The following is a 22,373-nucleotide window of genomic DNA, read 5'->3' on the forward strand; positions in this document are numbered from 1 at the left end:
AGCAGCAGAGGCAGCCATAAGCTGGGAAGCGAACGGTCACATCCTCACATTCCAAACTAGTCACATTGAAAGAAGGTGCTATTGGGCTGTTAGGCACTATCAGGACAGGATTGTATGCCTATCTCCTCCAGAGAAAGGGAAGTGCCTAGAAAATGTAAAAGGAAACTTAGTCTGATAGCATCCTGTCTGGCAAGAACTCACTTATCAATAGCTGGGATGTGAAATCCTCACTTCTGTATTGTCTTGTCATTATAGTTCCCACTTTGCTATTGTTTGTCTGTATAATCTCTGTCTGGTTCTGTGATTGTTCCTGTCTGCTGTATAATTAATTTTGCTGGGTGTAAACTAATTAAGGTGGTGGGATATAATTGGTTACATAATCATGTTACAATATGTTAGGATTGGTTAGTTAAATTTCAGGAAAATGATTGGTTAAGGTATAGCTAAGCAGAACTCAAGTTTTACTATATAATCTGTAGTCAATGAGGAAGTGGGTGGGTGTGGGTGGGAGGGTGTGTGGGGGAGATGGGAACAGGGAATGGGGGTAAGAAAATTGGAATCATGTTTTGCTAAAGGGGGAAATGGGAACAGGGAATGGGAGTAAGGAAGTTGGAATCATGTTTGGCTAAGGGTAGGAATGGGAACAGGGACACAGGTGTAAGGCTCTGTGGTGTCAGAGCTGGGAAGGAGGATACTAAGGAAGGAAACTGGAATCATGCTTGCTGGAAGTTCACCCCAATAAACATCAAATTGTTTGCACCTTTGGACTTCGGGTATTGTTGCTCTCTGTTCATGCGAGAAGGACCAGGGAAGTAAGTGGGTGAAGGAATAAGCCCCTTAACGCAACTGATTGTTCCTTCCTAAGTGGAGTACTTTGCATTTGTCCTTATTGAATTTCATCCTATTTACTTCAGACCATTTCTCCAGTTTGTCCAGATCATTTTGAATTTTAATCCTATCCTCCAAAGCATTGGCAACCCCTCCCAGTTGGTATATTCCGCAAACTTTATAAGTGTACTCTCTATGCCATTATCTAGATCATTGATGAAGACATTGAACAGAACCAGACCCAAACTGATCCCTGTGGGACCTCACTTGTTATGCCCTTCCAGCATGACAGTGAACCACTGAAAACTACTCTCCGGGAACAGTTTTCCAAACAGTTTTGCACCCACCTTACAGTAGCTCCATCTAGGTTGCATTTCCCTAGTTTGTTTATGAGACGGTCATGCAAGACAGTATCAAAAGCTTTACTAAAGTCAAGATATACCATGCCTAGCACTTCCCCCATATCCACAAGGCTTATTACCCGGTCAAAGAAAGCTATCAGATTGGTTTGACACAATTTGTTTTTGACAAATCCATGCTGACTGTTACTTATCACCGTATTATCTTCTAGATGTTTGCAAATTGATTGCTTAATTATTTGCTCCATTATCTTTCCGGGTAATAGCCCATCCAAAGTGACCACTCTCTTTACAATGTGTATGATAATCAAGGTGGGCCATTTCCAGCACAAATCCAGGTTTTCTCACCCCCCCCCCACCCTTTTTTCCAAAAACCACACACACAAACTCACTCTCCTGCTGGTAATAGCTTATCCAAAGTGACCACTCTCCTTACAATGTGTATGAAAATCAAGGTGGGCCATTTCCAGCACAAATCCAGATTTTCTCACCCCCCGCCCCAAAACACACACACACAAACTCACTCTCCTGCTGGTAATAGCTTATCCAAAGTGACCACTTTCCTTACAATGTGTATGATAATCAAGGTGGGCCATTTCCAGCATAAATCCAAGTTTAACCAGAACGTCTTGGGGGGGGGGGGGGGGAGGTAGGAAAAAACAAGGGGAAATAGGCTACCTTGCATAATGACTTAGCCACTCCCAATCTCTATTTAAGCCTAAATTAATAGTATCCAAGTTGCAAATGAATTCCAATTCAGCAGTTTCTCGCTGGAGTCTGGATTTGAAGTTTTTTTGTTTTAAGATAGCGACCTTCATGTCTGTAATTGCGTGACCAGAGAGATTGAAGTGTTCTCCAACTGGTTTATGAATGTTATAATTCTTGACATCTGATTTGTGTCCATTTATTCTTTTACGTAGAGACTGTCCAGTTTGACCAATGTACATGGCAGAGGGGCATTGCTGGCACATGATGGCATATATCACATTGGTGGAGGTGCAGGTGAACGAGCCTCTGATAGTGTGGCTGATGTGATTAGGCCCTGTGATGGTGTCCCCTGAATAGATATGTGGGCACAGTTGGCAACGGGCTTTGTTGCAAGGATAGGTTCCTGGGTTAGTGGTTCTGTTGTGTGGTATGTGGTTGTTGGTGAGTATTTGCTTCAGGTTGGGGGGCTGTCTGTAGGCAAGGACTGGCCTGTCTCCCAAGATTTGTGAGAGTGTTGGGTCATCCTTCAGGATAGGTTGTAGATCCTTAATAATGCGTTGGAGGGGTTTTAGTTGGGGGCTGAAGGTGACAGCTAGTGGCGTTCTGTTATTTTCTTTGTTAGGCCTGTCCTGTAGTAGGTGACTTCTGGGAACTCTTCTGGCTCTATCAGTCTGTTTCTTCACTTCCGCAGGTGGGTATTGTAGTTGTAAGAATGCTTGACAGAGATCTTGTAGGTGTTTGTCTCTGTCTGAGGGGTTGGAGCAAATGCGGTTGTATCGCAGAGCTTGGCTGTAGACGATGGATCGTGTGATGTGGTCAGGGTGAAAGCTGGAGGCATGTAGGTAGGAATAGCAGTCAGTAGGTTGGGGGAAGTCCAGGCTAATGGAGGAAAGGTTCATGGGTGCCCCTTGTCTGTACTTTGGCAATACATCACCACTGCAGGGGCAGCGGGCTCTTGTCATTACTACACAAGAGGCCAAGGTCCTGATTCGCAGCTTCACTTGGGCCAGAAACAGAGGGGAAGGCAAAGTTGGCTTTCAGCCACAGCTGGCCTGCCCTATTTGGGGGCTGACCAGGCGCTGGTGAAAGTCTGAGCAGCCTGTGCTAAGTTACACTGTATTTCCTGGGACCCCAACAAGCGGAAAAATAGCCATAGCAGGGTACAGTTCAGCCATACCCCCTCCCTACCCTTGGCTTACCCTTTCCTGCCACCAGGATGGCCCCTGTCGTTGGGACCGGGAGCAGGGCTAGCGTACAGCCATTACCCCAGCTCTGTAGCAGCCAGGGATGCCCCCTCTATGGCAGGTATTGTCAGGGGGTCATTGCCTTCCCCTTTAAAAACTCTTTATGCTGCACACAGGGGAATCTCAGGATTAGAATCAGGCAACAAGAATCAGGGCCTGACTGTCCCTTTGTGTAGTTGCTTATGCCCATGCCAAGTGGGTGCAAAATGCTACTGTTCTGACAAGGTGCCAGGCAGAGGAGAAGTAGGCCCAGATCCTGCTGTGTGCCCAGATCCTCAAAGGTATTTAGGCATCTAGCTGGGAGGTAGGTGTCCAGATACCTTCAAGAGTCCGGGCCCTTGTCTTTACTGCTGAGTGAGAGCCCTGAGTTTGATCTCCACACTTCAGGACCTCAGGGGTGGGGCACAGCTATGCCCCCAAGAAATGAGCACCAGGATAATGCCTGAGCCCAGAGAGGATGGACCAAGTATGGGGTATGGCGGACTAGGGTCAGACCAACCAACAGTGATGTCAAACTGTCTCCCATCCAATGGAGAACATGGGGTATCTCACCACCCAACAGGGAGGGGTGACGGGTGGGGCACTTCTCCACACCCAGCTGCAACACTGGACTCGCTACAATGGCTGTTTTGGTTCCGTTATCTGCCTCATGCCCCAAGGCACATCCTATTTGCTCAGGAGGATGTGAGAGAGACGGACAGAAAGGAGAAATCCTGCTGTTAAAGGAAACTCCACTGTCTGGCAGGCAGGGAGCTGGGTGGAGTGCTGGGCCTGGGCTGCTCTGGCTTGCAGGCACTGAGCTCCGGGTTCCATGCCTCATGCGTCTCACTTACTCTGGAAAATTTCAGGCCCAGATCCTCAAAGTGATTTAGGATTCCTCTGAGGATGTGTGGGCCAAGGAGCATTATGAGATAGGCTGCTTCCAGGAACACAGCACTCTGCTAAACAGTCTGGGTTGGTTTGGTTTTTTTCGCTGATGTTCCTTGATCCATCTGCCCATCCAAGTCCTAATTTACGAATGCTCACATGAGCGCACAGTGCATTCAGAGGCATTTTGATTGCCAGTGCTTCCCAGACGACGCACAACCGCTGTTCCCAGCAAGACGTCCTTGAGATCCCGGTCCTGGATTCCTCAGGGATCTGCCAAAACACTTCCTTCCTGAGCTGCTCTTGTTTCAATTGTGGGGCTCCATCTCAGCTTCACCAGGGCTCCGCAGATCTGATGTGCATCACTCCCTCGCTATTCCTGTCCTGGGCCATTTGTGGTGTCTATGCAGTAAGGAGCATTTCTCACCCTGAGGCAGCTTTCCAAACAGCACAGAGTCATATTTGCTCAGTTGCACTGTCTTTTATGAGCACGAGGTGAAGACTAAAGCTAATAAATCTTTAAGACTGTGATTTAAGCTATTTCATCAGCAAATCAGTTGGACTAAATGCTTCCCACTCATAGCACAAGATTCATAACATTCAAAAATTCCATCTGGAATCCGTCATCAGTATCACATGCTACATAACTGATAGTTCCCATCAGCATCAAAGTCTGTTAGCTATTAATTGGCTGAAACCACGTAGGCGGTTTCCTAAAACACAAATGATAACAACTCCCAGTTGGCATTAATTCCCATTCATTATTTCCCTGCTCCCAGGGTGAGTCTGGGGAATTAATTACCTGAGGCAGCTGTGAGCTGGCTTTAGGTCAGGGTATAAAGGGCCCAGAGCAGCAGTTTCTCTTCATGCTGGGTTTGCTGTAGGCAGGCAGAATGGGGTACAGAAGCAATCTGGGCTTTGTTCTCCTGTGCTGGGTGGTCAGTGGGGTGACCTGTTACAATCCCTGGGATTTCTCTAGGAGTGACTCAGCCATCTGGAGACCCACCCCCAGGGCTGAGCCCCCTCGCAGAGAAACCCACGTGTCCTCTCTTGCCCAGACCTACCCCTGGGCTCAGGTTGATACTTCCCAGCTCAGGGCTGTGTCCATGCTGCAGCCTGTCATGGTGCAGTGTGAGGAGGCTCAGATGGTGATCACTGTGCACAGGGATCTGTTTGGGACGGGGAGACTGATCAAAGCTGCTGACCTGAGTCTTGGCCTGGCTGCCTGCCAGTACACGTCCCTTAATGCTGTGGAGAACACTGTGACTTTTATAGCTGGGCTCCATGAATGTGGCAGCACCTTGCAGGTAAGGCAGCTTCATAGAAGCCTGGAGCTCCAATGGTTCAGACAAGTATCCTGATCCCCCTCATCATGCAGGCCCCAGCTAACTTTCTGTAATGCACAGTAGTGTGGGTGATGGGTGACTCTATGCCAGTCTGATATTAACATCTAGGTTGCTTAATGACTTGAGTCCATAGCTTCTGTTACTGGTTTCCCCTGCTTGCAGCGCTCAGCGGCAGCTACTAGCTGTCAGAGCTTCCCCTTTGAGTAACGTCCTCTCCACTGAGAGAACAGTGAGCTGAGTCATGCCCTTGCAATAATCTCCTCCACTAAGAGTCCCTATTTCAAGAAGCCACAACAGCTGCACTCCTCCCAGAGAGAGATGACAGACAGCAGAACTGGAGTGGCCAAAGAATGCTAGATGTTGACTGTCTTCCAGAATGCTTCTTTCCTGTAAGGGAAAACAGCATATCCTACATGATGGTTGAACACTGCTAGAAGCAATAGCTGTGGTGACCACAGCTGTGCAGAATTAGGCCTGACAGTGCCCATCAGGAGTCCCCAGGCAGCCATTCTGGGGGAGTGAGCTCAAAAAGCTCTAATGATTCTGTTACCTTCCAGCAATGGTTATTGCATGAGTTGGGCATGTGCTGAAAGACATCCTCTTAATAGGAAAAAATCTCTCTAGGTCTTGCTGAACCTAGTACTGTAGTTTTCTATGTCAGTTGTGTGCTGTTAACCCTTCTATGTCTGCTCCTTCCCAGATGACCCCAGACTCCCTGGTTTACAGCACAAGCCTGAACTATAACCCCACCCCTGCCAGCAACCCAGTGATCCTGAGAACCAATCCAGCTGTGATTCCCATTGAGTGTCACTACCCCAGGTGAGAGTCTGAGATGCTCAGATCCCCTCCCTCCCCTTCTGGAATCTGGCTCAGTGACTGAGGTTTGCTCCTCCTCCCAGGAAGGACAATGTGAGCAGTAAAGCCATCAAGCCAACATGGGTTCCCTTCAGCTCCACCCTGTCTGCTGAGGAGAGGCTGGATTTCTCCCTGCACCTGATGAATGGTAGGTGGGAGGTCCCTTCAGGGGAGCCCAGCCCTGCCTGTCTGTCCTGCTCACTGTGAAATTGCCTTCCAGATGACTGGAGTGCTGAGAGATCCTCCAATGGATTCCAGCTGGGGGAAGTCATGCATATCCAAGCTGATGTCAGCACTGGGAACCATGTGGCTCTGAGGCTCTTTGTGGACAGCTGTGTTGCCACCCTGAGCCCAGACAGGGACTCCTCTCCCCGCTATGCTGTCATTGACTTCAATGGGTAAGAGCTGGGAGCCCTTTCTAATCTGGAATCTACCTCAAGTCTGTGGGGATCTTACTAACGAGAGTTCTTGTGTGTAGATGCCTGGTGGATGGGAGATCAGATGACACCACCTCGGCCTTCATATCCCCCAGGCCCAGGCAGGACACGCTGCAGTTCATGGTGGATGTGTTCAGGTTTGCAGGAGATGCCAGGAACTTGGTGAGCGCCCACATTTCTGCTCCAAGTTGCTTTCCCCAGGCTAAACTGGTGTTAGTGAGTGTCTCCTAGGATGGTCCTAACCCCTCTTCCCACTTCCCTTCCAGATCTACATCACCTGTCATCTGAAAGTCACTGCAGCTGAGCAAGCCCCAGATCCCTTGAACAAGGCCTGTTCCTTCAACAAAGCAGGCAACATGTGAGTAGCTGGAGTAGAACCCCATGGAGGTGGTTTGGGGGCTGGTGGGATCAGCAGCCTGGAGAGGACAAGTCTTACTGTAAGTGACCCTGCCCCTTCTCCTTCTGTTCCAGCTGGGCTCCAGTGGAAGGCACCAGAGACATCTGCAGGTGCTGTGAGACCGGGAACTGTGCATTGCTTGGACAGTCTGGGAGAGGCAGCCCTCTGGACAGATGGCCAAGGAGGCGCTTCCAGAGAGATGTGGCCTCCAGACATGGTAGGCTGTATATCCTACATAGCTAATAGGGGGCTGAGCCCAAATGTTTCTCTTAGCCAAACCCACTGTTTGGTTGTCATCCTCTTTTTAGGAGGAAAAGAGCAGTAATGTTGATGAATTCTCTGGTAATTCCTCTTGTCAATACAGGTGACTCCTCAGTGAGGGTAGGAGAGGCTGATGTTGTGGTTGGACCCCTATTCATCCTTGATGCCTACCAAGAATCCAGGGATGTTGTAGAAGATCAAATGGAAACCAGGAAGGTGGCAGCACCAGGTATCATCTAGGTTATAAGAACCAGCCATGTACCCTGGGAGCATATGTTATGAATCTTTTGGGGGATGCCTTCCACCTCAAGAGAACATTGAATAATGGACCTTTCAAGGACAAATCTAGTGCTATCCAGCCTGTGGGCAGCAGCTGGAAAGCAAAAGAGCAAACTAAATCCAGGGGCATGCCCTCTTAGACACTGCAGAGAAATCTCTAGACTAGCAGCAATGCCCCCCTGCAGCTCAGCTGATTAGTTGCACCAAAAGGTGTCCTAAAACCCACAACTCTGGAATTCAGATTCCAGTTGACTCCAGCTGGTCTTGACTAAAACACTAGTCAACAAAATCAATATGAAGGATCAGGTCCACAAAGCTGAGCAATAGCTGAACAGCACAAACAAGAACTTACCACTTCCTAATCTGTGGTGGGGTGTCTGCACCAACAAGCTCCAATTCCAGTTCTAACCACTGACCTCTTCCTGTAGGTGCAGAGGAGAATCCTGGGCTGGAGCTGGGACTGACCTTGGTGGCAGCTGCCATAGCTTTGGCCTCCATGGTTCTTGCCATTTGCTTCATATACAAAAACCACAGCTGTAACACTGCTGGAACTGTGTGACTGGCACCTTCTGACTAACATAAAATAAAACTACAAAATGTCTCATCTGGTCAGTGCTAATTTCCTAATGGGTGCGGGAGGGGTCTTCTGTTCTGTGGGCAAGGGGGAAAGGAGACAAGCTACTCCATGCACTTAGGTGCTCCTAAGGTGCAGGAGTTTGAAAACTATAGTCCATGGACCCCTGGGGGTCTGCAGACAGATCACCAAAGGGATCCACACCTCCATTACAAATTTAAGGGTCTGCAAATGAGAAGGATGGTTTAGACCAGTGCTTTTCCAGCCAAGACAGATGGCTACAGAGGTGCTGGCTTTCTGAATTGCTGGTGGGTGCTTGACCCCTGCTCCACTCCTCCATGCCCCACCCTCACTGCTCCCCAGCACCTCCTGCATGCTGCTGAACAGCTGACCACAGCAGGTGGGAGGCACTAGAAGGTGAGGAGCTGATCAGCGGTGCCCATTGGTAGGCAGGAGGTGCTGGAGGGAGAGGCAAGAGTTGATCAGGGGCCTGCTGGTGGGTGCTCACTCTTCTCCCCTCTCCCTCCAATGGGTGCTCCAGGGCTGGATCACCCAGAGTTGGAGCCTGTGGATAGCTATCCAGCCTCTTTTGAAAACCTCTGAAAGTTTCCATGACTTCCCTAGTCTGTTCCATTGTCGTTCTGTTCTTAGTTAAGAATTTTTTGAGATTTAATTGAAATCTACTTTGCTGTAATTTGAACCCATTGCCTCTTCTCCTGCCCTCTGGCACAAGAGAATAATTTTTATCCAGCCTTTTTTATGGCAGCCTTTCAAGTATTTGAAGACTACTGTCATATTCTCCCCCCACCTTAATCTCCTCTTTTTTCCAAACAAAACATACCTAGTTCCTTCAGCCTTTGCTCAATGGCTTATATTCTATCCTTTGACTTTTTTTTCTTGCCTCTGAATCCTTTTCAGTTTCTCCACATCCTTTCTATGCAGCTCTGTCCAAAATTGGACATAGTATTCCAGCTTAGGCCTAGCCAGCTGTAAGTAGTGGTACTTGCATATTATCTGTTTATGCAACCTAAAATTGCATGGGGTTTTTTTTGGAGGGGAGAGGACAGTATTGCCTGGTTGACTCCTGATGTGGTTGTGATCCATCACAACTCCCCAGTTCTTCTCAGCAGTGCTGCTGACAAGCCAGTTATCCTCCACTCTGTATTTGTGCATTTGGTTTGTCTTCCCTAAGTATAGCATCTTAAACGTTAGTGAATTTTGTTTTGTCTCTTGCCTACATCTCCAATTTATCAAGATCCCTCTAAATTTTAGTTCTATCCTCCAAAGTGTTTACAACCAGTGCTTAATTTGTTTGAGGGCTGAGCCCTGGCACTTCTAGGCTTGGCAGTTCAGAGCCCCAATATCTCTGGGATTGCTGCATTTGGTTATGGAAGTTCCCAAAAAAAAAAAAAAAAAAAGCTTGAGCCTTTCATTACAAGGCATCTTTCATTACAGATTCAGCACTGTTGACAACCCAGCTTTGTCTCATCTGCAAACGTGAGCCATACCTCTACTCCTTGGTTCAGCTCCCTAATGTTAAATAACACTAGCCCCAGAACAGAGTCCTAAGGAACCCCCTGCAAGACCTGACACTTCAATGTCATTCCATAAATAGTCATGGTTTTGCAGTTGTTTGACCATTATGTATCTAAGGGTAGTTCTACTGAGCCTGCGTTTCTCCAGCTTGCTTTAGCCACAGTCCCACCTGACATTTGCTTAAGTCCAGGTATATTTTTATCCACCGCATTTCCCTCCTCCGTCCAACCAGTTACCTTGTCAAAGAAGGAAATCCAGTTGGTTTGTGATTTTGTTATTGGTAAATCCATGCTGGCTGCTAGTCTTACCCCTTCATCCTCTAGCTACATGCAAATGGAATGTTTTATACATTGGCCTAGTAGTGTCCCAGGTATCAAGGTCAGGCTGACTGGTCTGTATGGTTCCCCAGCTCCTCCTTTTTAAAGAGGAACACTGTTAGCCCTTCAGGTGGCCAGGACCTCTCCTGTCCTCCCTGAGTGGACAAATATCACCTGTGGCTCTGGGCTGAGTGACCTCAGACCCTGCTTGACTAATTTGAATGAATTCAATCTCCCGTGTATTCTTTACTTACCCTAGACAATAAAGTGGAACTTCGCTAGTTATCTAGTCACATTATTTTTGGGTCTGAAGACTGAAGAAAGGCAGCATTGAGCAGTTCTGCCTTCTTATCTTCTATTACCAGCTCACCACCTCCAATGAGCAGCAGGCCCTGGGCTTCCTTTTGTCTGATAAAGTTGTAGAACCCCTTCTTGTCACGAATATTTCTTGCCAGTTTTAACTCAGGGCTTGCCTGACTTTGTCCCTCTGGGGTATTCCAATGAGATTTCTCCTCTCTCTACCCCCCCCCCGCCCCGCCCGGGAGCACAGAGGCTGTATGTGGCATTATCCTCCTCTATATGAACAGCTGAACTGCTGGTCATGCCATGTAATGGACAAATATTAAAGGAGACTCCCTCCTCTCTCTCTGAGCTGCTCCCTGTCAACTGCAAGATCCTAGAGCCCTTTCCCCAGACTACTGGGGGAAACCCTCCCGCTCCTAGCCACTACTCCCCTTCCAAACAGGGCCCAGGGCTGAGTACTGACAACACTCTGTATCTATTCACAGCACTCTGAGTTGTGGCAGCAATGCCATCAGGTTAATAATGGCCCAGGCCTATCCCTAGTATGACTGCAGTAGGCAGGCATTCGTGATGAATGTGGCCCTGTGCTCGCTGAAACGCCTTGGCTTGTCTGCGTGTTGGTCTAGCGTAACCTGCTTAAACCACCTTCGGCGCTGAAGCCTGATTAGGTTAAAATGCCATTGGTGAAAGAGGTCTGTCCCAGGTCAGCAAGCTGCTTAACTAGGCACTGCTCACACATCCAGAGAAGAACTCTGTGCTGACTAAAACTTGCCCTCTACAGGGGCTGATCTTCGCTTTTTTAGAAAACTCTTGTTACAGTGCCAACCTGTTTCCATTAACACGTTCTTCAGCGATCTGAGCCGGCCCTGGCAGAGCTAGTGCATGGGGGAGGAGAGGGAAATGTCACTAGCTGTGATGTACAGCTCTGAAACTAGGAACAATGGGCCTGGGCCATTTTTGGCCTGGTCTTCGCAAAAAGAAAGGAAAATGAGGTATGCTGCTCTAGCATCAATTGTGTGTGTGTTCTCCAGGGCCCAGAGTTCTTCCAGAGAGTGGGGAGAGTAAGAGAGATCAGCAGTGAGTGAGTTGGCTCAGCAGCTCCTACATGGGGAGGAGACTGCAGACACAGGGGCCTTCTTAACAGATGAAGACATAAGAGATCTGGGAGCTGAAGTAACCACATTGAAACTGAACAGAAGATGCCAATATTTACAAGAGGGGATGATGAACCCTCAGTACCGCTTAGCAGGAGCACTGGAGGATTTGCTAGCACTCGGAGTCCTTAAATTCAAACGCATACCTCTACCCTTTGACTGCTTAGGCCTGGACCTGAGAGTAGCTACCAAGGTGTTTGCTATTTAAGACAGGTTTCAGAGGGGTAGCCATGTTAGTCTGTAACAGCAAAAACAATGAGGAATCCTTATGGCACCTTAGAGACTAACAAATTTATTTGGGTATAAGCTTTTGTGGGCTATAACCCACTTGCATCTGATGAAGTGGGTTCTAGCCCACGAAAGCTTAGGCCCAGATAAATTTGTTAGTCTCTAAGGTGCCATAAAGATTCCTCGTTGTTTCTGTTTAAGACTGGTGCCCCTTACCTAGCCTCTCAAGGGGTAGAAGGGTTGTCCGGACTCTCCATGAGTCTAACTCTGGAGGTGGCGCCCGAGGACAGCCACTGATGCCTCCAGCAAGGTGCTTACACAGCCCCATCACCATACTATATGAACACTTTGCTAATATTAGTGAAGATACCCTGACAGTGTTGTGGGAGTGAGGAACTATTTTCTCTATTTCACATGTGTGGAAACTGATACAGAATGACTTGGGCACGGTCACAGAAGAAGACAGTGGCAGAACCAGAGCTGTACCCTGCTCTGGTGAATGTGAAGCCAGTGCCTGATCTGAACAAGTATCTGACCCTCCTTCATCCCTGGGGTCCCCTGGCTACATTCCCAACAGCCCCTTGGTCCCTCTGTTCTCCCAGCCCTCCTCCACCCCACACAGCAGATGGGGTTCCCCTGTTAACCACACTACTGCCACAACTCCACCCTTTAACACAGACTAATGTTCCCCACATGACTGTCCTGACCGAGAAAGCTCTGAGCCCCTGACATCTCTCCACTCTTCTTTGCAAACACCCCTGAATTTATCTACCCAAAACTGCAGTGGCTGAAGGGAATACAATCATCCCCATTCCACACAGGGAAACTAAAGAGCCAAAATGAATGGCCACCTAACAAAATTCTAGTGTGACTGATTTTGAAGAAAAAACCAAATGTTGCACTAAAGAGAAATTTTGCTGCAACCTTCACCAAGACCCCCAAAGAGAAATTCCTTCATTTGGAACCATAGAACTCACAATGTAGCTCAGCAGAAGGATTTGACCCTTCAAAACCACCGGGTGGTCCCTTACCCTGGAGGTTACTTGCTCTGTAACTAGTGCTGTTAGACAGCAGCAGATGCAGGCTTCCTGGATTCTGCTCCTGTATCTGGTCTGCCAGTGTGCTCTAGAGGTTAGAGCCATGGCTGCAGACAGGAGAACCGACCAGAGGCATTTGGTATGAGCATTTCAAATGCCAGTATGGATCAATGGATGACCCTGAGGTCTGTCATATTAATGGCCTGGATTTTATTCTGAGCTCTCCCAGAAGGAGCCTTGTGCAGCCTCAAAGTTACCTGATCTGTAAAATGGGGTAGAATGAGAGATGTGTCCCTCACAATGTAGGATAGGAAGCTCTGGTCAATTATCAGAGCTGAGTGATACACATCAATATTAACAGGCAGCAGCAGAAGAGGACTCTTGAATTTATGTCCTTCTGGGTCCCAGCCAAGTGCAACTTCCCCAAACTACAGGTCCTTCTGTCTATCTTCATCTGTGGACGCTGGCCTGGCACGCAGAGCTCCCAGCAAGCCCTGGACTGCTTCCCAGGGCCAGCAATAAAGTTGAATGGATGGGACAAGTTTAGGGACTTGCACTTTGGGAATGGACGCTATCCCTTAGCAGGGGTATCCCAATGATCTTGGCTTCAGGTGGACCCCCCCCGAGCAGTACCTATCTCTATGCACATAAGAGCGCGGGCTGGGGAGTTCGCTGTACCGTTAATCTTGATTTTCAGTAAGTGTTGGAGTACTGGGAGGTTCAGAAGACTAGAAGTAAACTAATGTGCCAATTTTTATGAAGGGTAAATGGGATGACCTGGCTAATTATAGGCCTGTCAGCGATTCTGAGAAAGCTAATGGAGCAGCTGATATGGGACTCAATTAATAAAGAACTAAAGGAGAGTAATGTAAATCATGCCAATCAACATGGCCTTATGGAAAATAGATCCTGTCAAACTAACTTGATTTTTTTTTATGAGATTGCGAGTTTGGTTGAGAAAGGTAACAGTACTGACATAGTAGACTTGGACTTCTGTGAGGCGTTTGACTTGGTCCCACATGACATATTGATTAAAAAAGTAGAACGATCTAAAATGAGCACATCACACGTTCATTGTATTAAAAACTGGCTAATTGAGTGGGGGTCTCAAAATAAAACCGTAAACGGGGAATTGTCATTGAGCAGACATGTTTCCAGTGGGGTCCCAGATGCTATTTAACATTTTCATCGATGAGCTGGAGGAAAATATCAAATCATCACTGATAACTTTTGCAGATAATACAGAAATTGGGGAAGTGGTAAATAATGAAGAGGACAGGCCACTGATACAGAGCAATATGGATCTCTTGGTAAACTGGGCGCAAGCAAACAAGATGCATTTGAATATGTCTAAATGTAAATATATACATCTAGAAACAAAGAGAGTAAGCCATACTTACAGAATGGGGGACTCTATTCTGGGCAGCAGTGACTCTAAAAAAGATTTGGGGGTGAGCTCCCAGTGTGATGCTGCAGCCAGATATGACCCTGAGATGTATAAACAGGGAAATCTCGAATTGGAGCACAGATTTGACTTTGCCTCTCTATTTGGCACTGGTATGACTGCTGCTGGAATCCTGCATCCAGTTCAAGGAGGATATTGATAAATTGGAGCGGGTTCAGAGAAGAGCCACGAGAAGGAGTAACAGATTAGAAAATATGTCTTATAGGGAAAGTCTGAAAGAGCTCAATTTATTGTCTTAACAAAGAGAAGGTTAAGGGATGACTTGATTACAGTGTATAAATATCTACCTGGGGAACAAATATTTATGAATTGGCTCTTCAATCTAGCAGACAAAGGTCTAACACCATCCAATGGCTGGAGGTTGAAGCTAGACAAATTCAGACTGGAAATAAGATGTAAATCTTTCACAGTGAGAGTAATTAACAATCGGATCAACTTACTAAGGTGGGAGGGGGTGGATTCTCCATCACTGGCAATTTTAAAATCCAGGTTGGATTTTTTCTGAGAGATCAGCTCTAGGAATTGTTTGGGGGAAGTTCTCTGGCCTGTGCTGGTCAGAACGTCAGATGAGATTCTCTCTTCTGGCCTTGGAATCTATGACTCTCATGATAAAGAATGTTCACATTTAAAAACAGGCCCTTTGGCAGAGCTGTATCTGGAGAAGATGCCTTTGGTCAAATGAACTCAACTTTGCATCACAATCTCCACCCCAGCCATTGACCCAGAAACTGATCTGCCTGGGTATGTGGATTTCAGAGAGGATGCAAACTTCGGCTTTAACAAGTCCATGTTACAAGTTTAACTCCGGTGCAGCTACCACTGCCCCATGATGGAAAGCCCCCTGGAATCCATCATTCCCAAAGCAGACTGTACAACTGGCACTTCCATCATATCAAAATCTTTTAAACTTTAATTGAATAAAACATGGTAGGAATCTCCCAAAATACAACTGATGAACTGACCAACAGGTGGGACTGATTCCCATTGTTCCTCCCATTTCCCTGCTCCAGGGTGTGAGCAGTGGGTGTGATTGGGCTACAGCTGCCTGCAGTCTGGGGGAGGGTGTTAATTATCTGGGGCAGCTGTGAGCTAGCTTTAGGTGCAGGGTATAAAGGGTCCCAGAGCAGCTATTTCTTTCTGTACTGGGTTTGCTTCAGGCAGGAAGGATGGGGTATAGGGGTGGTCTAGGCATTGCTCTTCTATGCTGGGCACTTAGTAGAGTGACCTGTTACAATCCCTGGGATTTCTCTAGGGGTGACTCAGCCATCTGGAGACCCAACCTCAGGGCTGAGCCCCCTCAGAGACAGCCCCATGTGCCTTCTCTTGCCCAGCCCTATCCCTGGGCTCGGGTTGATGCTTCCCAGCTCAGGGCTGTGTCCCCACTGCAGCCTGTCATGGTGCAGTGTGAAGAGGCTCAGATGGTGATCACTGTGCACAGGGATCTGTTTGGGATGGGGAGACTGATCAAAGCTGCTGACCTGAGTCTTGGCCCGGCTGCCTGCAGGTACACGTCCCTTAATGCTGCGGAGAACATGGTGACTTTTGAAGCTGGGCTCCATGAATGTGGCAGCACCTTGCAGGTAAGGCAACTTCATACAAGCTAGACCACCTGTGAGTAAGATGAGCCTCATACACTTTGTCCCATTTGTGCTTTATTGGGGGGGCTAAATAGGGTGTAAAAGCAATGTTGGGTTAAAGGCACCAAAGGGTGGAATTAACTCTGGTCCTCCCTTGTGGATGCTGCATCAGAATCCCTAATGTCACCTGTCCCACAAAAGAATCCTGAGCTGTGCTTTTAAAGCAGTGCCCAAAGATAGGGTGGGGAGGGATGCTTGGTAGCACTGTGTGAATGTCCCTCTGGACACAGGCTGTAAATCTTGCTTAGGCCAGAATAGGCCTGGTCCTATAAGACACAAGAAAATCCAAGTAAATGCACTGATGGGTTGTGACCTCTCCCTCCTTGGAGTCCCATAAGGAATGGGGGTAAGTGAGTGAATGATCCCCCAGTATCATATCTGAGTTGGAGAGCAGGAACCTGGCACATGTCACTTGATTAGCTTGGGGTTTCCTTGTCTAACACTTGCCTCACAATAGTGCCCTTCTAGAGGGTTTGATCTAGTGTGTATCTAAACTTGAAGAAGCTGTTCTTACTTGGCATTGGCTATCTTGGGGGGTCAAACAGCAGTGAAGTTACAGCAGCTTGGCTTTCTAACTTATGTTAGCAGCTCGGCTAATACTTGTAGAGGAGCCTGGGGTTGCATCTCAGCTGCAACCTGGGTTAAAACAAGATGTGCCAGGTCTTCTCTGCTATTTGAACCCCAGTTAGCTCACCTGAGTTAAGAACACAGCTTTTTTGTAGTTTTAGCTCTAACTTTAGAGAAGTACATGGTGTGGACAAGAGCACATGGGTCCCACTTAATTTTCTGCTGCGCCTTTGATGCCCAGTGCTGTGGGAGGCTGTAGGCCAGTGTATTATCAGCAAGGAAACAGAGCTCTCTGGGTCATATCTTGAGATACCACCATGCTGATCCGCTTCCCTGCTTGCAATGCTAAGAGATAGTCGCAACCAGCTGTTGGACTTCCCCTGTCTCTCTTTCACAAGGACTCTTGCCATGGGAGAGTCCCTATAACAATAGGCCAGGGCAGCTGGATTAATTCATCCTGCCCAGGGAAGGATGGCCAACAGCATAAAGGAGTGCCCAATGGGAGCTAGATTCTCAGTGACTTCATCTGCACTGTAGGATAAGATGACTACCTGTAGGAAAGTGCAGCATCTATTTCTAGCAATGACTAGAGCTATACAGCACTAGAGCCTACAGTACACACCAGTATTTACCTGGCTGGCCTTCTGTGGAAGGAGCCCTAAAACCAGAGTTCCTATTACCTTACAACTATGGTTGTGCACGTGTTGAAATCCTTTTCCGTTAATAGGAAATGTTTCTCTAGGTCTTGCTGTAACCTACTAGTTTTGTATGTCACTTGTGTGCCGTTAACCCTTCCATGTCTGGTTCTTCCCAGATGACCCCGGACTCCCTGGTTTACAGCACAAGCCTGAACTATAACCCCACCCCTGCCAGCAACCCAGTGATCCTGAGAACCAATCCAGCTGTGATTCCCATTGAGTGTCACTACCCCAGGTGAGAGTCTGAGATGCTCAGATCCCCTCCCTCCCCTTCAGTCCCTGGTCAGGGATCTGACTCAGTGACTGAGGTTTGCTCCTCTCCCAGGAAGGACAACGTAAGCAGTAAAGCCATCAAGCCAACGTGGGTTCCCTTCAGCTCTACCCTGTCTGCTGAGGAGAGGCTGGATTTCTCCCTGCACCTGATGAATGGTAGGTGGGAGGTCCCTTCAGGGGAGCCCAGCCATGCCTGTCTGTCCTGCTCACTGTGAAATTGCCTTCCAGATGACTGGAGTGCTGAGAGACCCTCCAATGGATTCCAGCTGGGGGAGGTCATGCATATCCAAGCTGATGTCAGCACTGGGAACCATGTGGCTCTGTGGCTCTTTGTGGATAGCTGTGTGGCCACCCTGAGCCCAGACAGGGACTCCTCTCCCCGCTATGCTGTCATTGACTTCAATGGGTAAGAGCTGGGAGCCCTTTCTAGACTAAAACAAGACTGATCAGGGACTCTTACTGACCCTTGATTCTTGTGTGTAGGTGCCTGGTGGATGGGAGATCAGATGACACCACCTCGGCCTTCATATCCCCCAGGCCCAGGCAGGACTCGCTGCAGTTCATGGTGGATGTGTTCAGGTTTGCAGGAGATGCCAGGAACTTGGTGAGAGCCCACATTTCTGCTCCAAGTCGATTTCCCCAGGCTAAGCAGCTGTTAGGGTCCCCTGAGATGGTCCTAACCCCTCTTCCCACTTCCCTTCCAGATCTACATCACCTGTCATCTGAAAGTCACTGCAGCTGAGCAAGCCCCAGATGCCTTGAACAAGGCTTGTTCCTTCAACAAAGCAGGCAACATGTGAGTAGCCTAGAACCCATCAGGGGAGTGACAGGCAGCCTAGAACAGAACTCTTCACTGTAGATGACTGTTCCTGTTCTGTTCCAGCTGGTCTCCAGTGGAAGGCAACAGAGACATCTGCAGGTGCTGTGAGACTGGGAACTGTGGGCTGGCTGGACAGTCCAGGAGAGTGAACCCTCTGGACAGATGGTCAGGGAGGCGCTTCCAGAGAGACATGGCCTCCAGGCATGGTAAGATCTATATAATCAGAGTTAATAGGTGGCTGTGTTGTGTTTAGGTCTCCCTCAATGAAAAAGGGGGTTCTGCTAGACAACCCAGGGACCTTCAGCTTGGCTTTATCACAATGTGAATAACAAAAGAAGCAACACGGATGTAGTAACATCTCTTACCTCAATACAGGTGACTCCTCACTGAGGGAGGCTGAGGCTGATGTTGTGGTAGGACCCCTATTCATCACTGCCTATTGGGGATCCAGGAATCTTGTGGAAGAACAAATGGAAGTAGGGAAGGCAGCATCACCAGGTACTTAACTTGTATAGTAGTAATCCATGCACCTTCAGGGCATTGGGCCTTTTATGAAAAGTGAAAACTCCCTGCAACCACCAGACTCAGCCCTGCAACCCAAGGGAACACTGAGTAAATGGCTTTGCCAGGACAAACCTATGGGCTGTCAGACCAGTGGGGAGGACCCAAAAGAAGCAAACTAGAATCCAGGGAAGTTCTCCATCCTCCACTCCTGACTCCACCCACAGCTGGGCTGAAGCACTAAAGTGGCTGAGACTAATTTATAATCTGGGTGGCTTGTTTGACAGGAAGTGCCTGACTCCTGCTCCAAGAAGTTATGACAAAACACATACCACATAACCAATAGAGTGACCTTAACAGAGGGCTAGATTTAGGAGGGAACATGGAAAATTACAGTAGGGTCATAGGATTAACAAGGTGGGAATCTGATCCATGTCTTGGATGTTGATCCACAAATCCAAGGAGTATAGGGAATAAACTGGTGGTAGAAGTACATAAGCTAAACGTATGTCACAGCTTGGTGAGAAATCTCACGACTGGAATGTAGCTATAGATGGATATAGCTCCTTCAGGAAGGACAGGATTTAAAAAAAGGATACCTTGTCTATTCTTGATGTACATGTGTTCTGTGTCCTCTCCTGGATCTTAGATCAGTTTAATGTCTCTGCCTAAAGAATATATCGAGGGGGGGGGGGGGGGCAGGTCTATTGTAGATTCCAAATCAGGAAGAAGTGGATGAGGCATTTCTAGGACATAATAGAAATATCAAAACAGGAGACCTGGTGGTAATGGGGGACTTTGTTTTCTAAGACATCTGGGTTGTCCAATACAGCAAAAACTAATTCTTCCAACAAGTTCTTAGAATGTAGTGTGGACAACTCTTCTGTTTTGGAGAGTAGAGGCAGTAACTGGGGAGAGCCATCTGAGACTTGATCCTGACCAACAGGGAGGCATTGGTAACAAATCAGAAGTTGGAAGGCAATTGGGGTGGAAGAGATCCTGCAATGATCTCTTACAAGCCTAAGGCAAGAGCAGTAGAATCAAGATAATGGACTTCAAAAATAGCCGATTAACAGACAGGTAGGGAAAGGTCCCAAGGGAAGAAAATTTAAGGGGAAAAGGAATTCAGAAGAGCTAGCAATTTCTCAAGGAGAAATATTACAAGCACACCTGCAAACTATCCCAATTTAAAGGAAAGGTAGAGTAAGGTCACTATGGCTCCATCAAGAGCTCTTTAATGTCCTAAAAATGCTAAGGAGTACAAAATGCTAGCACAAGCATGTAGGGACAAAATCGGACTAAGGCACAAAATGAGTTACACCTGCCAAGGGACATAAAAGGCAAAAAGCCATTCTGAAAATACACTAGGAGCAAGAGACTAAGGAAAGGGGCTGCCCTTTCCTTAGTGGGGAGGGGATCTAATAAGGGATGACATCAAGAAGGCTGAGGTGTCTAGTGCCTATTTTCCTTCAGTCACCATTAAAAAGGTTAACAGTGACCAGATACTCAACACCACTATTAACAAGGTGGAAGGAACACAAGCCAAAGTAGGTAAAGAACAGGATAGAAAGTACTGAGCTGTATTCTAGTTGCCAGGGCCTGATATCTATCCTACGGAACTAGCTGAAACCATCTCTGAACCGTTAGTGATCACTCGTCCTCCATGCACTCTGAGATGAGGTCCCAGAGGACTAGATAGGCACTATGTTTGCACCAAGCTTTAAAAAGGGGAACCAAAGGCCTGGGAAATCAGACTAGTTAGCCTAACTTTATTACAAACTGATTGTGCCATACCTTACAGGTAGGCACCTAGAAGACAATAGGGTTATAGGGAGTAGGCAGCATGAATTGGCTTGACATTTGTTGTTGATCAATAACTGTCAAAAAAGGAAATTACTGGCCTAGTGGTGCAGGAGGTGGGGGAAGCAGATGTCAGGTGTATGTATAGACTTTTTTTAGTCAGCCTTGGATCAGTCCAATGAGTCTCATAAGCAAACTAAGGAAATGCATGTAGATGCAACTGGTTGAAAGATGTTACCCAGTAATTATCAGTGGTCTGCTGTGACTCTGAGAGGGTGTATTTAAGCAGACAGTCCCTGGGTCTGGTACTAGTCAATAGTTTTGTTAATCTCTTAGATAAGAGGGGTGAGTGTACATAAAGGGTGGCTGACACCGTGCAACCCCTCTCAGCTTGCACTCTGGAGTACAGGATAAGAATTCAAAACTGACTGGAGAATTCAAGATGCAAGTCCATGAAGTGCTAAGCACTACACTTAAGAAGGGGAAAATCAAATGCCTGCCTACAAAAGAGGGAATAACTGGCTTGCTTATGTAGGATGCAAACACCCAGCGATTTCACTAAAGCTGGAAAAGTGCCTGGTTCCCATTCTAACCACAGATCTTTCCTACAGGTGCAGAAGAGACTCCTGGGCTGGTGCTTGGGCTGAGCTTGGTGGCTGCTGCTATTGGTTTGGCCTCCATGACTCTGACCATCTGCTTCATATACAAAAACCGCAGCCGTGCAATGGCTGGTGCTGTCATGGGACTTGGCCCTTCTGTGTCATGTAAAATAAACCCATAAATGGACTTGAGTCTGGTCAGTGCTGACTTCTTAATGGGTGGGAGTGATGCTTTCTGTGCTGTGGGGGTAACTCAACCAGCTGGTCCTCTCATGAACTGACACTGCAATGATTACTATTCACACAGTGGGGGGATGAGTGCAGAGTTAGCCTCTCTCCTGGCAACAGAGTTGAGCTGTTAATGTGAAATGTTGGCAGTGCTGTCCTGAGCTGCTTGGGATCTAACACCTGCTACCTGTAGTCCTTCTCCAAACAAAAGCAGTCTGCCTTCATTTGCAGGGGGAGTCATGGCTGGAAGTCACTGGTGACAACAGCTAGAGGCAGCCAGAATGCTGAGAACCCATCTAACAGCAGGCCTATCCTAGATAGAAAGGTATAAATTCCACCTCGAGGGGAGACACCCACGCTATAACTAGTGTGGCTGTGGAGTGGGAGGGGCTCCCTGCCTCACTATGTACCAGGGTATCACTGTCAGGGCAACTAGCCCCTCACAATACCCCACTCAACCATTTTATTTTGAAGTTGGCAAGCTCAACAGCCAAGTGCAGATAAGCTTCCTCCAGCTGGAATTTACACCTGGTCAAGTCTAGGGTAGCATTATTGCTAATGAGAACAAGCTACCAGTGGACCAAACTCATCCCTGGTATAACTTCAGTGGCCAGGCATTAGTCATAGTCCTGGCCCTGCGGTGGTTCAATAGGGCTTGGCTTATTTATACAGTGGCCCAGCCAACATCACTTAAACAACCTCCTGCACTATCTTGGTCAGAAAACTCTGCTGCATGACACCCCTTACAGTGTGGGGAAGGGATGCTGCAGCTGTGCTCTGATGACCTCTGTAGCCAGCATCCTCCATCCAACCTGCCTTGCTCTAGAAAAGTCCTGGTACAGTAAAAAGAAAAGACGTACTAGTGGCACCTTTAGAGACTAACCAGTTTATTTGAGCATCGAATGCATCCGAGGAAGTGAGCTGTAGCTCACAAAAGCTTATGCTCAAATAAATTAGCTAGCCTCTAAGGTGCCCCTAGTACCCATTTTCCTTTTGCAAATACAGACTAACACAGCTGCTACTCTGAAACCTGGTACAGTAAAAACTGCCTTGGA

General features: G+C 47.6%; 2 protein-coding genes across 2 annotated transcripts; both read left to right on the forward strand.

Annotated features, from left to right (window-relative positions):
- Positions 1–4,899: 4,899 nt before the first annotated feature.
- LOC144271261 (zona pellucida sperm-binding protein 3-like) lies at positions 4,900–8,140 on the forward strand. Its single transcript, XM_077828477.1, has 9 exons — positions 4,900–5,313; positions 6,053–6,171; positions 6,252–6,355; positions 6,428–6,605; positions 6,686–6,806; positions 6,911–7,002; positions 7,116–7,258; positions 7,406–7,531; positions 8,010–8,140. The coding sequence occupies exons 1-9, from the start codon at positions 4,900–4,902 to the stop codon at positions 8,138–8,140; spliced, it is 1,428 nt and encodes a 475-aa protein (XP_077684603.1).
- A 7,221-nt stretch (positions 8,141–15,361) lies between these two features.
- Positions 15,362–21,272, forward strand: LOC144271478 (zona pellucida sperm-binding protein 3-like). The gene is made up of 9 exons (XM_077828843.1): positions 15,362–15,775; positions 17,214–17,332; positions 17,423–17,526; positions 17,599–17,776; positions 17,854–17,974; positions 18,075–18,166; positions 18,254–18,396; positions 18,566–18,688; positions 21,103–21,272. Exons 1-9 carry the CDS (start codon positions 15,362–15,364, stop codon positions 21,270–21,272), a joined length of 1,464 nt encoding a protein of 487 aa, XP_077684969.1.
- The last annotated feature ends 1,101 nt before the right edge of the window (positions 21,273–22,373 follow it).

This window comes from Eretmochelys imbricata, chromosome 10 (genome assembly GCF_965152235.1).
Source record: "Eretmochelys imbricata isolate rEreImb1 chromosome 10, rEreImb1.hap1, whole genome shotgun sequence".
NCBI classification, from domain to species: domain Eukaryota; kingdom Metazoa; phylum Chordata; order Testudines; family Cheloniidae; genus Eretmochelys; species Eretmochelys imbricata.

What these genes read in the sequence shown, in the direction of transcription:
- LOC144271478 (XM_077828843.1), top strand. Translation starts at nt 15,362, where the DNA reads ATGGGGTATAGGGGTGGTCTAGGCATTGCTCTTCTATGCTGGGCACTT. An exon ending in CAGGAGATGCCAGGAACTTG is followed by an intron (nt 17,975 to 18,074) that starts GTGAGAGCCCAC and finishes CTTCCCTTCCAG; the next exon opens with ATCTACATCACCTGTCATCT. An exon ending in AGGGAAGGCAGCATCACCAG is followed by an intron (nt 18,689 to 21,102) that starts GTACTTAACTTG and finishes TCTTTCCTACAG; the next exon opens with GTGCAGAAGAGACTCCTGGG.
- LOC144271261 (XM_077828477.1), top strand. Translation starts at nt 4,900, where the DNA reads ATGGGGTACAGAAGCAATCTGGGCTTTGTTCTCCTGTGCTGGGTGGTC. An exon ending in CTCCCTGCACCTGATGAATG is followed by an intron (nt 6,356 to 6,427) that starts GTAGGTGGGAGG and finishes ATTGCCTTCCAG; the next exon opens with ATGACTGGAGTGCTGAGAGA. An exon ending in AGATGTGGCCTCCAGACATG is followed by an intron (nt 7,259 to 7,405) that starts GTAGGCTGTATA and finishes TTGTCAATACAG; the next exon opens with GTGACTCCTCAGTGAGGGTA.